The sequence below is a fragment of the Branchiostoma belcheri genome, unplaced genomic scaffold, assembly GCF_001625305.1.
Source record: "Branchiostoma belcheri isolate BF01 breed outbred unplaced genomic scaffold, Haploidv18h27 scaffold357, whole genome shotgun sequence".
NCBI lineage: Eukaryota > Metazoa > Chordata > Leptocardii > Amphioxiformes > Branchiostomatidae > Branchiostoma > Branchiostoma belcheri.
The window spans coordinates 1-13,672 of NW_017803973.1; the positions used below are offsets into that span (position 1 = coordinate 1).

General features: G+C 40.9%; 1 protein-coding gene across 1 annotated transcript in view; it reads left to right on the plus strand.

The window, feature by feature from the left end:
- Window positions 1-7,655: 7,655 nt before the first annotated feature.
- Window positions 7,656-13,672, plus strand: part of LOC109475942 (transmembrane and TPR repeat-containing protein 1-like) — an 11,979-nt gene continuing 5,962 nt past the window's right edge. Inside the window, exons 1-6 of the mRNA XM_019776752.1 lie at window positions 7,656-7,848; window positions 8,678-8,799; window positions 9,442-9,609; window positions 10,259-10,372; window positions 11,804-11,950; window positions 12,617-12,828. Coding sequence (XP_019632311.1) covers window positions 7,738-7,848; window positions 8,678-8,799; window positions 9,442-9,609; window positions 10,259-10,372; window positions 11,804-11,950; window positions 12,617-12,828 — 874 coding nt within the window. The 5' untranslated portion in view covers window positions 7,656-7,737. The remainder of the gene's footprint in view (window positions 7,849-8,677; window positions 8,800-9,441; window positions 9,610-10,258; window positions 10,373-11,803; window positions 11,951-12,616; window positions 12,829-13,672) is intronic.

Sequence of the window (13,672 nt, forward strand, 5' to 3'; positions counted from 1 at the left end):
AGTGGTAGAAATACTCAGTGACAGTGTTCCTCAATATTGCAGAATGTCACAATTTTGTTCTGCCATTCAGAAATACTTTTTGCAAATACAAACTTAAAAGTCTTAAAAGAGATCTTCAACCCATGGCACATAGAAAATTGCCTGTTGGCAAATATTTTACATGCTATTTGAAAAATACATACAAAATTACTTGTATAAGTGTATTCATGTATTATAGAGTCAGTAGTAACCCCAAAGCTCTTAATTAAACACCATTGAAACAAGCCTGATTTTTTCAGTGTACAAAATTGCAGGTTGCTTAAATTTTTCTTTCAGCAATATTGAAACGTCTCTACAAAATGCAGTCACCACTATTGTAACAAACTATACATAACACTGGTCGCATCAATTTTGGAAAGTCACAAGGCATTTGGAAACTCAAGTAAAAATTGATTTTCAACATTCAAGTTTCACATCAGTGTGTAGCTCTTGGTGTAATGAGCACAGTGATATGAAAATTATTGTTCTGCAGTGTTCATAACTTAAGATATCATTAATAATAAATACAAGCAGACCGGTGGTCTTTCCTAACAGCCCGTCAGGCCTAACAACTAGCCCGCAAGTTTTAATTACAGGACCTTCGGTCTAAAGGCACTAGACTACAGGTGTAGAATCCCAGCCCGCGGGCTGATTTACTCAAAAACCATTCAGACCGTCAGCCTAACTTCAGCCCGCGGTCTGGAATTTCTGGTCAAAGAGGTGCAAAAAGCCCAAAACAATGGCATGGAAGGCGTGAATTGATTGATGTTTGCAGACTGTCTGTGCCAATTTCAGCCTGGTGGGGTAAGGATTCAGACCTCACGGACTACATCTCAGCCCGCGGTCTGATCCAAGTGATGTGTAAAACTTCATTCTCAGAGCAGAAATAAGGAAGGAGTGCATAATCCACACCCATCTGTTAACAGTGTTGTACATTTTTGCCGCTTTCAACCTCATTCACTCACTCAATCACTCAGCTTCGCATGCTCTTTCCACTACATGTAGACCACAAAAAAGAAAGAAGAGCTCACAAACATGTTCTGTACCAGCTAGGGGTAGAAAATGAAACAATTTTTTCTCATGAGCATCCTGAATGTCATTGAAGTTCAGTTCAGTTCAGTTGAAACATTGGGAAAATTATGTTACAGAGTTTTGCCAGACAAAATTCTAGTACTATATAATATGAGCAAGAAGCCTAATACATGCATTGCAACTTAAACCTGCTTTCAAGCAATGGAGTTATAAAATCCTCAGTCCATTTCTGTTCAACCATGGTTCAACAGTTCTCAGGTAATTATTCTGATCAAGGAACAATTGTTATGCGGGATGAAACTAAGTTTAGCTATTGTTCTTGACATGCAAATGCCACTGTCCAATTATCAAGTTGGACTATTGTTGAGTTACACGTCGAATTACAGTACCCCTATCTGGGCAGCTTGACTACTGGGTCACCCAGTAGGAGCCTGAAAAGATGACCGACTATCTTAAAAAATAAAACTAGGATTCTCATCATTAATTTCTTGTTCATAATCTAAATCTAATCTAATCATAATACTACAAACTAGTTGAGGGATAGAAAGATTTGGCCAAGACATGGTTCTCAACGTGTGAACCCAGGCCATCTGACACTGTCATTATATACAATGTCATAAGGTTTTCTGATTGGATATTTTTCGGGCTATTGAGCTACCCAGTGCAAGCTGCAAAGACCATGTCACCCATGTCTGGGTACTAGTAGCCCGACCAGACTCTCTAATTTGATAATTGGACAGGTATGAATGATAACATGCATGGAAATTAATTTTGAAAATTTTCTTCCTGCAGGAAATTTCTGCAGGAAAAACCTACTAAGACATTGTAGATTCCTGCAGATAGAATCCTTCCTAGAAAAGTTCGGCAGGAATGACTGTATAATAAATATATACAACTGTTAGGCCACACCAATATACATGTAATGTAGTCTCCACCAGACTCCTTTGCAGGCTAAATAAATAGTAGCAATTGGCTAAGGCATGGAACAGTCCATGGCCAAGAGGAATCATTGGCCAGAGGAGTTGGCCAGCCATAGAGACTAAATATAATGTCATTACTTGTTTATCAGACTCATTCACTTGAAGAAGAATCCTGTTCTATAAAATTACAACATTACATCAATATTCTCTCAAGGTCACCTTAGTAATTGATCAAATTGAATGATCATCTGATTTTTTGTATGTCATGACAATTCATGCAGTCTGATAACTCAATGAATGCCTTTTGCTTCGGAAGCAAAAGCATCCCCTTTCTTCAGTTGTAAACACGTCTAACATTGATCAGATTCTGACTGGAGACTAACTTCAAGTTGTTGCTTGGAAGTTAGAACTTGTTAATTTTATCATAATCACCTCCCCTCCCCTTTTGTCACCCATTTTTAAAGAAACTGTGTTCTTTGTGTCTAGGTGATAACAAGCCTTTACAATGTAATTCATAGGCTTATTGAGGGATGTCTATTATCACTCTATGGTGACATTTCCTTGGGCAAATGTTGGCCCTCCAGGAGCCAAGGAGCTAGCCTGGCAGCAGTCTGGTACCCATGTAACAGTGGGGGGGTTATAGGCGCTACAGCTCGCCCGTTTCTTACACCCAGGCTACCTGGTCTGCTATCATACATGTACATCCTGCGCTGTACAAGCATTTTACGTTCTGTTCCTAAATTTTTGGGAAATATCCAAACTGAATGAACAGCTCTTTTCATTATATATATAAAATATTTGAGATGTTTCACAAATATTGTAACAATTAGAAAATTTTCTCCTTTTTTTAAATCATACTTTGAAATTATCTAGAAACATTGTGTTTTTTTTTCGAAATGGTTACAATTTGTAATGTGGAATATAGCAATATAGAATTGACTCTAGGCCTTGGGCAAGCACTTCCAATTAAATTGTAATTTAGACTTATTACAAATCCTGTAAAGATTCTCATCATTAATTTTTTGTTCATAATCTAAATCTAATCTAATCATGACACTACAAACTAGTTGTGGGATAGAAAGATTTGGCCGAGACATGGTTCTCAGCGAGTGAACCCAGGCCATCTGACACTGTCATTACAATGTCATGAGATTTTCTGATAGGATATTTTTTCGGGCTATTGAGCCAGTGCCAGTGCACCCATGTCAGGGTAGCCCGACCAGACTCTCTAATTTGATAATTGGACAGTGGTCATTTGCATGCCTGGAACAATAGGTGACCTGAGGTATGACCCGCATGACAAAGGTGCAGGAACAGAATAATTACAAAAGAAAATGTAACATGAATTTCCTAAAGCATTGTACAACTCCTTGCACTGAAAGCAAGTTCATGTTGCAAATTGAGGATCGATTCCTTGCTTTTTATGTTTTCAGTGTACATCGGCTGAGGCTTATACATGGCAGGATTATGGCACTAAAACTCCAAATGTTTTCCTTTTGATTTAAATGTTTCCATGGAGTTATTGTTTATCTGTTAACCATGTCCATTCATCTTGTTTTGTTGTGACCTGTACTTAGCCAAGTCTTCATTACTTTAAAAAAAGATAAATTTCCTACCCCCATGATGTTTCAAAGGGATTTGGCCAGGAGAGTTACCCATCCATAGTAGGACAGATTGGACTATACCTGCCAAACAGAAACTGTAAGTGACCATGAAGTGTCCTCAAAAGTTGGCTTCCAACACCACAACCAATCAGGTCTAATATGAAGTGTTCTTGCTGAGACAAGGGTCTTTTATCATGCTATCTGATCTTTTTTAGTCATAACCGTTACACAAATGTTACACCCCGCCCAGGTATCAGCCCAGGTAGCACAGCAGGAGCAAAATCCACCTCCTCAAACATGTTCAAAAAGCTTTCTACTAGAAAGAGACTTTTTGCAGTCTTAATAGCAGAACAATTCTTCCCATGTACAGGAAAAATTCTTCCAGTAGAAATTTCTGAAGCTTTTGCAGAAAATGTTCAAAATGAATATTCATGAAAGTTATCATCATTCATACCTGTACATCATACTTGTCAATAATATGTAATCACTTATTGAAAATATTAGCTGAAAATGTGAAGGGTGTTTATTAATATGAAGTGATATGAAGTGAAGTGTAAACCATCATCAATCTGGAAGCATCAATTTGGAAGCATATTTTTGTTTCCCACTTTCTGTTTGGTGTTCTCTATCATAAGGCCTAATCATCAGCCCAGCCTGTCCACAGACCGACAGGCCTGTTCAGGCCCGCGGGCTAACCATTGAGCCCAGACCTCTCATGAATTTATCACAAACTTGTTAATTACACAGGTGTAGAAAATGTGAATTCTCATTAATTCAGTGGTTTTCATGGGGTGTTCATGAGGCTAATTGGATGCGGTCTGGATGCGGGCTGGCTAACTCAGGCCGCGGGCTAAAGTTTAGGACTGCCAGGCTAAGCTGCTGGGCATGACGGTGTGTGTTCTAGACCGCCAGGCTTGCAATTTTTAAAGTCAAATATCTTGATAAATTTGTACATTCTGACCATAAAAAAAGCAACCTGGTACTGAAGATAGCATGATCTTTCCAATGGCATGCAAAAGTTCACTGTACATCCAGGAATAACAAAGTTGAAAATCAGGGGTTTCAACATAGCTGTCTTAAAATTCGGAAAGTGACATTCCAAAATTGAGGTGACCAGTGTTTTAGGTACTAACATACCTGAAAAGTGTAAGAAATGGTGTTTTTTTTTGTGAAAAATTATTTGGGCTAAGAGCTGTACAATGTATGTAATGTACTTCTGTTATTCTACACATCAAATGTTATAGTGCTGTGATGTCATTTGAGCGGATTTGCAACACCTCGTGCCGTAGAACATGATTACAAAAATTGTAGTTAAGTTAGCACTAGGATTCTCTGTATAGTTGACTGGAGTACACTTAAGGTTTGTGTCCTTCTGCCAACATCAGTCACTTCTGCCAATTTTTGCTATGGGATTATCCTACACAAAAATTCCCAATTTTTCTGCATTACCTTTGGAGTGAAAATAATGTTTTTGCTGTTGATTTTACCCAAAATGAACAAAACTCAGTTGGTTTTAGCATAGCTGAAAGGATATCCTTCTATCTAGTGATGCATGCCTTAACCCAATTTTAGGTTCAGGTCCGGATTCAAGTCCAGAGGTTTAGGTTCAGTTCCGGACTTGTAAGTCCAGACCTAAACCCATGGCATATACAAAATTGCATGTTGGCAACCTTGCAATGTTGTCTGGGTGAAACTTTGGCCACATAACATGCAGGCCGGTACTTGACAATGCCCGATGGCAATGTTTTCATTTTGCAGTAAAGATTTTGCAGTCTACGGAAGGTTTTAGGTGGTTTGGAAAGAAAAGGGGTATGTGAAATGGTCTTTTATGGTAATAAGTCCGGACTAGGTTCTAGACTTTTAGGTTTTTTTTTTATTTGAACCTAAACATTCTTACAAGTCCGGATACAAGTCCAGTGAACTGGTATGCATCACTACTTTTATCCCCTACAGCTATTTTGCTTGAATTATCCCCTGGAAGAGCTGGTTGCTAGAATTGTGGGTGTGCACTCATGGAAATGCGAAGTAACCTGGGTGCTCCATTAAAATGTCCAGAATTTCATACATTCCTAATATCAGAACAATTCGGGGGCTTCAGCCTCAGTATAAAAAAGAATTTTCCACACTCAGGCACACTTTTAACATTCCACTGTAAGGGTAACATAAGGATGAATTTTTTTGTCTCTAGTTACACTTTGATTAGTGTTATCTAGACGTGAGTCTTTGATCTTTGGCCTCACACGTGTACAAATGTCCTTATCATTGTGTGGTCCAATTGTTTGCAGATATTTCATGCTTATGTGCTTAGATGCCAAACAGTGGTCCATGGGAAACCACCTTGTGCTATTGCAGCTATAAATACCCACTACAGACACAAACAGTCTTACGTATACCATGAGGAAACTACGGCCGACTTTAGACTGACGATGGTTAAATAGTCGTACGAATGTTTATCGTCAAGATGTTGCCGGCGACGGTATTTTACCACCGTCTAAAGACGATTAAAATAGTCGCACGACGGTAATCCTCAAATCGTCGTCACTACCACCTCGGACCCTATCGTGCGATCCTTCAGGGGGGGGCCCGGGGAGGATTTTCCACCGTCTAAAGTGAACCGTCGCCGGTGAAGGAAGTTGGAGCTCATTGGCCTTATAAGCCTGCAAGCATTATTTCAGGTCCAAGCACATCGCCTGTATCATTAAATGTCATCAAACCAAAGACTTTATATCGTCATACGTGTCTAGTACAATCCCCTGCCACCAATCGCTACTTCTCCGGTACGAACCGATCCACATTTCCCGGCCAATGTAGCCAGGCCAACAGCAGTACCGAACGCAGGGTTCAAACCGGGAATATTGACCCACTCGGTACATGTGCCTCATACCCCTTCTTTGCTGGGCACAAACTCAGCGTCTCATCCACAGGACAACGAGTTAAAAGCAGAATAAAAACAATCTGCTGCAGCATGCCGAAAAAAGGGGTTCTCTCGCCATTTTGAATTGGCGCGCGGCGTGCCATCCTCCGCTGCGGGTGTCTGCCACGCTTTCTGGTCATGTGTCTAAAGCCAGCCGTCGCCCACAACCATTGTCGTGCGATCGTATACCGCCGTCAGTCTAGAAAGTCGGCCTAAAAACACCATCCAGCACTGCGCATGGATGCACAGGTGTACAGGTTGCTATAAAACTGAATCAGAAGTATACTGGTTCTGTCATCTCCTATTTTTAATATTACCATGATTACTGGAGGGTAACAAAATAAAGTTTGTTTCAAATTATGTTTTTTCAAAATTGTGTACGCTGATCAACCAGTAAATTTAGTTGCTCTGGCCTAAGCGGGTACTGGTTTACAATTTGTTTAATTGTATTTTACAATTTTTTTTAATATGAAAGTCTCCTTCCACCATACTGACATGAGTGCAATTGATGATTTTGCTCGTCTTCTGAGGACAATTTTTTTAACCTGCTCGAAACTGTCTTTTCTTTAAAAATTCCTCAATTTGCCAAAATGTTACTTGAGGAATTCCATAACTAGATACCAAAAACTTACATAAGGACTGTGAGTTATAGGTGCAAACACACAAACACAAACTGTCTAAAACAGTACCTCAAGCTCCTTCACATAGCTAACAAGAATTCGGAGATCTGAAACCTCCATGAAATACATGAGTTTTTGTATATGTTCTTACACAGTACACTACACTACAGTACAGAACAAAATAACACAGGCTTTTGTCCTGAAATAGGCCAGGCTGTCAACTCAGTACATGTGGGCTATTCCAGAGGGAGAACATCAATCAAACCGGGTAGGCGCGCTGCCTGACCACACGTGTTTTGCCCCAAAATACAAAAGTTCTGCTGCAGTACCAAGGTCAGCCACCAGGAGGCCCATATTTGACCTTGACCTTCGGCTTCCTAAGACCTACCAGTATACCAAATATCATCACAATCCATAAAGGCGTTATGAAGTTATGCTGACTTAAATGTGCAGAAACACACACACACACACACACACACACATACAGATGCGCCAAAAACAATACCTCCATTTTTCATGGAGGTAATAATGAGATGTGTTTCCTCTGCAGGTTCCTGACATACTCATACCTCCTGGTGTTCAATGCTTGGCTCCTATTGGCTCCCATCACCCTGTGCTATGATTGGCAGATGGGCAGCATCCCTCTGGTGGAGTCCCTATTGGATACCCGTAACCTAGCAACCATTGTGTTTGTTGTCACCATGGTCAGCCTTACTGCCTACTGCCTGTTTCTTGCAGAGGTAACACGTGCAGTCAATTGTCATGTATTATAAATCATTTTAGATCTGTTCAATTTTTTTCTGCTGTGATGTTTTAAAACCATATTCCTTTTCCCATGTCATTGTGAGTGCAGTATACATTGTAGATAAATATTACAACAGTTACTGGAAATAGTATCTACAATGTGGTCCCAAACATACAGAATGTAATATGTACATTATATTATTAAGTATTCACAGATGTGTTTGCCAGCTGTAGTAGAATTAAGTTAGTTACATACACCATAGAACAGCAGAAGTTGCCTAACTACATGACATACATTTGTACATTATGTATATTGTAACCCTTCACTAGCTTAGCCTAAGCCTCCTTCGCAGACTTGCTGGGTGTTGGCGTTATTTTTTTCTGTGAGCGACGCGAGTAAAATGCAGCGGAGGAACGATTTTGCTGCCAAGGGAGTTTTTGCCATGGAGAGAAGGTTTCACGTCGCTCCAACAATGGTTGGCGTTCTACCGATGGGTTGATTGGCGACCACGAGAAAGTTGCAAGTTTTGGCTCGTCGAGCAACGGGGCGTGAACACCTCCTGCCCTGGTGGCGTTTATTGCGGGAAGTTCACACATCCATGCCAATTGCTCCTAAGTGTTTTTAATAGCCCAGCCCTTTCTTGTCGCCGACTGGAAGCAGACTTGTTGGAGTGTGAACCTTCTCTCCACGGCAAAAACTCCCTCGGCAGCAAAATCATCTCTCCACGGCATATTAGTTGCGTTGCTTACAGAAAAAAATAACGCCGACGCGCAACAAGTCTGCGAAGGAGGCTAGGCTCAGCCCTTGTCTATGTTTTGTGTCAGGACGAAGCCGGGCTTGTTGCTGTTCTGGGGCTGCTGTTGTTGGTCCTCCCTTTCCTCCCAGCCTCGAATGTCTTCATCAGGGTGGGCTTCGTGGTGGCCGAGAGAATACTCTACATTCCAAGGTCAGTGGTAGTTACTGGTACTACTGAAAAGGAGAGAATACTCTACATTCCAAGGTCAGTGGTGGTACTGGTACTACTGAAAAGGAGAGAATACTCTACATTCCAAGGTCAGTGGTGGTACTGGTACTACTGAAAAGGAGAGAATACTCTACATTCCAAGGTCAGTGGTGCATGGTACTGGTACTACTGAAAAGGAAGACATTTTAATTTAGGAAAGAAAAATGTTGAACTTCTTTTTGTACAAAATGGCCAACAAGATTAGTAGGTGGCTTTCTGTCCAAGTCTTCAGAATCTGTGTGAAATGATGAAATGACTTGATGACTCTTGGACAAAAGGATGCAATTATATAACATTACAACAATCCCTAGATTAACTAGAGTTCCAAGATTTCGTACCTTCACCAAATGTGAGTGACCTGGAAGCTGTCACACAACCAACTTAATCAGTTATTTGATTGATTTTGATGTAGAACAGGCATTTTCAGCCTTGGGGGTAAAAGAATGTGAAATTTATGTTTTTAATTGATTTACCAAAAAAAAGACGTACTCTGTGTATTTAACAAATTCAGGTCTTACATGCATAATATTGTATATCCTGCCTTTTTGATGAAGGTACTAAGCTGTACTATGTGTGTATTTCCAGCATGGGTTACTTCATTCTGCTGGTACATGGGATCCACAACCTGTGCTGTGCCTTAGGTAAACCTGCCTCCAGCCTGATGACTGGCTGTGCTGTACTGCTCATCCTGCTGTGGGGATGGAAAACTGTCCACAGGAACCCCATCTGGTGGACTAGGGAGTCTTTATTCAGGTAATTAATGTTTGTTTGTTTCACATAACCGGTAAACCGCCTTTAGGCGTAACACGCCAGTTTTGTACATGTACGCACATGTACTGCTTAAGACCGGACTGTAAGGTTTGAACCACTCACACAGGGAAGGTCCCCTACTCTTTTTGATAAGTGCGGTGGGTTCTTTAACGTGCGTGGGGTGTGGCTCTCCCCAAACACGGGACCTCCATTTAACGTCCTATCCAAGGGACGTCCCTAACCAAAGCTAGGTATTCATTTCCACCTGAGTGAAGTGAGGAAAGTTGTGTAAAGTGCCTTTCCCAAGGGCACAAGATCAGTGACATGGGCAGGGTTCGAACCCGCGACCTCTGGGGTGTGAGCCGAACTGTGATGCTACCGACTGCGCCACACAACCTCAATTAAATCCTGAACCTGAATGCTGTCACAGGGTTCCAAATACATACTGTGGCACTATTGCCATGCAAGTTGTGGTTTCTGTAATACAGTCTGAGACTTTTTGGAGATGCTAGCTTGCCCTGTGTAATAGTTACAGCTTCTGAAATAAACTGTCCCCTAGATGTCCCCGTTCAAGGTTCAATATTCCTTACTCTGATATACTTTTTAAACTTAACCTTAAAAGGTAACATCAGTACCTTGCCCCCCTCCCCAGGTCTGGTGTGGAAACTCTGCCCCACAATGCCAAGGTGCATTACAACTATGGGAACTACCTGAAGGATCTGGGCAGGCATGAGGAGGCCATCTTCCACTACCAGAGAACATTGGAGTAAGTCACAGGCCTTAGGACTTTTTACCTTCATGAGAAATGGGAGTATTGTTTTTTATCTGTGAGTGTGTGTGTGTGTGTGTGTGTGTGTGTGTGTGTGAGTGTGTGTGTGTGTGTGTCTGTGAGTTTGTGTGTGTGTGTCTGTGAGTGTGTGTGTGTCTGAGTGTATGTGTGTCTGTGAGTGTGTGTGTAAGTGTGTGTGAGTGTGTGCGTGCGTGTGTGCGTGCGTGTGTGTGTGTGTGTGTGTGTGTGTGTGTGTGTGTGCGTGTGTGTTTCCAGATAGATGTGTTTGTGGTCAGCATAATTTCAGAAGGCCTTTGTGGATTGTGGTGATATTTGGCATGTGGCCAGGTCTTGAAAAGACACAGGTCAAGGTAAAATTTGGACCTCCTGGTGGTGGACCTTGGTACTGCAGTTACTGTAGAACTACATGTACCAGTTTTTGTATCTTTTGTCATGGACATGCTGTGGTCTTGATTTTTTGGTGGCTTATAGCTTTTCATGTCAGATGTGTTTAGTTTCTCTAGCAGCTTCTTCTGGAACTACAGAGGAGTTTTAATCCAGCTAAGTGATAAGTCAACATTAAGGAACAACAGATTTTCATGATTTTTGGAATGTTCATGTACATGTAGGATCCTAGACAGGAATGCATACAATTCTTCTTTTGGAAGGAACTCAAATTTGTTCCAATATTGCTTATTAATAAACATTTGAGATAAGGTCACACCAATTTAATTTGTTGTTTCTCGGATTCACCCTGTCAAAATGCTCAATGAAAGACATATTTTGGCCCCAACGGTTGAAGAAAGTCCTTTTCTTCATAGTTGTTCAAGTTTTTCAATGTAACTAAATAAAATGCAATTTTGTTTCATTAAAAGTTCAAAATCTATTATGATTGTTTTAATTATAAACCAGCCTGGTATGTTGACTTCATGGCTCACATTGTAACATTTCTGGCTATCATTGGGTGCCTTGGCCTGTTTTTTTTTTTTGCCCTGTTGCTTCATCTTTTTTCTGAAAATATCTGAGAAACAACTAGTAAATAAAATTAAATTGGTATGGCCTAAGGGATGTTTCTAATTATTTGGCTGTAAACTGGTACCTTTCATCTTCATCATCATCCCTGGTGGGCAGGTTAAGTTGCTGCACCACTAGTCTGTACTCCACAGCCATCTGTCAGCCATGGTTTTATGTCCTTTACAATTACCTCTGTCTTATGAAGCAAGTTTAAACTGTAATTTCCAACACAACAAATTGGACTCACCCAAATTTTCGACTGTACGACTGTCTTAAATGTCAAGGAATGAGCAATCCACCGCTTCCATGACATCACGCATGTGAGCAGGGGATCATAGGTTGCAGAAAGTCTATGGCGCCCCCCGTCTCTGTTGACCTCTGTCTTAGTTTTGTCCTTTGTTTCCTGAATGTCAGACTATATCCTCGCCATGCCAGTGCCAACAACAACCTGGGTACCCTGATGACCAACGACTCCCAGCTACAGGAGCTGTACTACCGCCGCGCCATGAACATCACTCCTCAACACGCCAAGGCACACTTCAACCTCGCCAACCTCATCAGGTACATATAGAAAACAACAAGGTGTATTCCGTATCGCCCGAGGACCGAGGGTGACGTGGAATACACCGTGTTGTATTTTATTTATGTCACACCCACCCAAGAAAATACGTCTTTCAATGCAAAATGAGCCCAAGTTTGGTGTCCGAATTCTATATTCGAATTGTCGAAAGCGGCGCACACGATTAGGGCAAAACACGTTTGAATCGTTCTATGAAGCCATGGAAGTCAGTCCTGGCAGGCAGAGATTTGCATCTCTACATTTTATTTTGGTATATCTGTATTTTTTCCTGAGCTGATGTCACCCAGTGATGTCAGCTCAGGAAAAAGCACAGAAATGTAAAAATAAAACATAGAGATGCAAATAAAAATGCCCAAAGTGGGCAATTGGGAAGCTTGCTGGAGAGTCTCCAAAAGGCCACTTCCAGAAGACCGTACAACCTCAATTTCTCAGTCATCATGATTGGAACAAACTTCAAGTGACTATATTGTATGTACACGTCAGATATTTGTATGTATTTTACTTACTTTTTTGGTGTCATTTGGTCTTTAAAAAAGGATGGGCTGTTTGAACAACAGACAGCTGGTCATATCTGTTAGGTACGATAATTCTAGGATGAACTTTTATTACATTACTGTCCTGACTGTCATCACATCCCTTTTCTCCAGTAAACAAGGGAAGACATCAGAAGCGGAGACCTTGTTCAGACGAGCCATTGTCATCCAGCCAGACTACATAGATGCTCGTGTCAACCTCGCCTCGCTACTCTCCGACTTAGAACGGAACCAGGAGGCCCTGGCCATCTATCAGGAGTCACTGGATCTGGACAGGGAAAACCCAGATGTTCTAAATAACTATGGAGCTTTCTTAGCCAAACTAGGTACATTACATTCCCTAAATAGTTGGTAAAACATACTGATAAGATACATTGTATAGCAGATTTCTTTACATGTAACATCTGTGTCCATAATATCACCAGGGTCCATAATATCGCCACCTTGAGAAATAGTGTGCTTAAAGATATTTTACTGCAACATACTTTTGGTATGCACTCCTTCACACATCAAATGTATATACCTAGGGTATGTTGCAGTAAAAATATCTTTAAGCAACACTATTTCTCAAGGTGGCGATATTATGGACCCTGGTGATATTAATATATATGGACAGATGTTATCTTGAAAGTTCATCTGTGTTGGCAGAAATCATTATGAAGCAATTTTAAACTGTAATTTCCAACACAACAAATTGGACTCACTCAAATTTTCAATTTCCAAATTCACCACTCCCGTGACTTCAAGCAGATAACACACGTGACTCCGTGAGCAGTGGATCATAGGTTGCAGAAGACGGGGAACGCCACAGACTTTCTGCAACCTATGATCGACTGCTCACGGAGTCACGTGTGTTATCTGCGTGACGTCACGGAAGCGGTGGATTGTTCATTCCTTGACAAAGACTGGAGTTGTACAGTCGAAAATTTAGGTGAGTCCAATTTGCTGTGTTGGAAATTACAGTTTAAACTTGCTTCATAACAAATTTGATTTAGTATTTGACGCGGTGTAAAAGGTAGATACTGTAGTTTATCATTGTGACATTAATGTTTATTAACTTGGCCAAGTAAATGGGAAGCATAAAATCCAAGTTACTGAATATGTGGAGGTCAAACTGATCACACATCGTCGGGAAAAACCACTAGAAAAGGATAAAACGACTTTAAAATG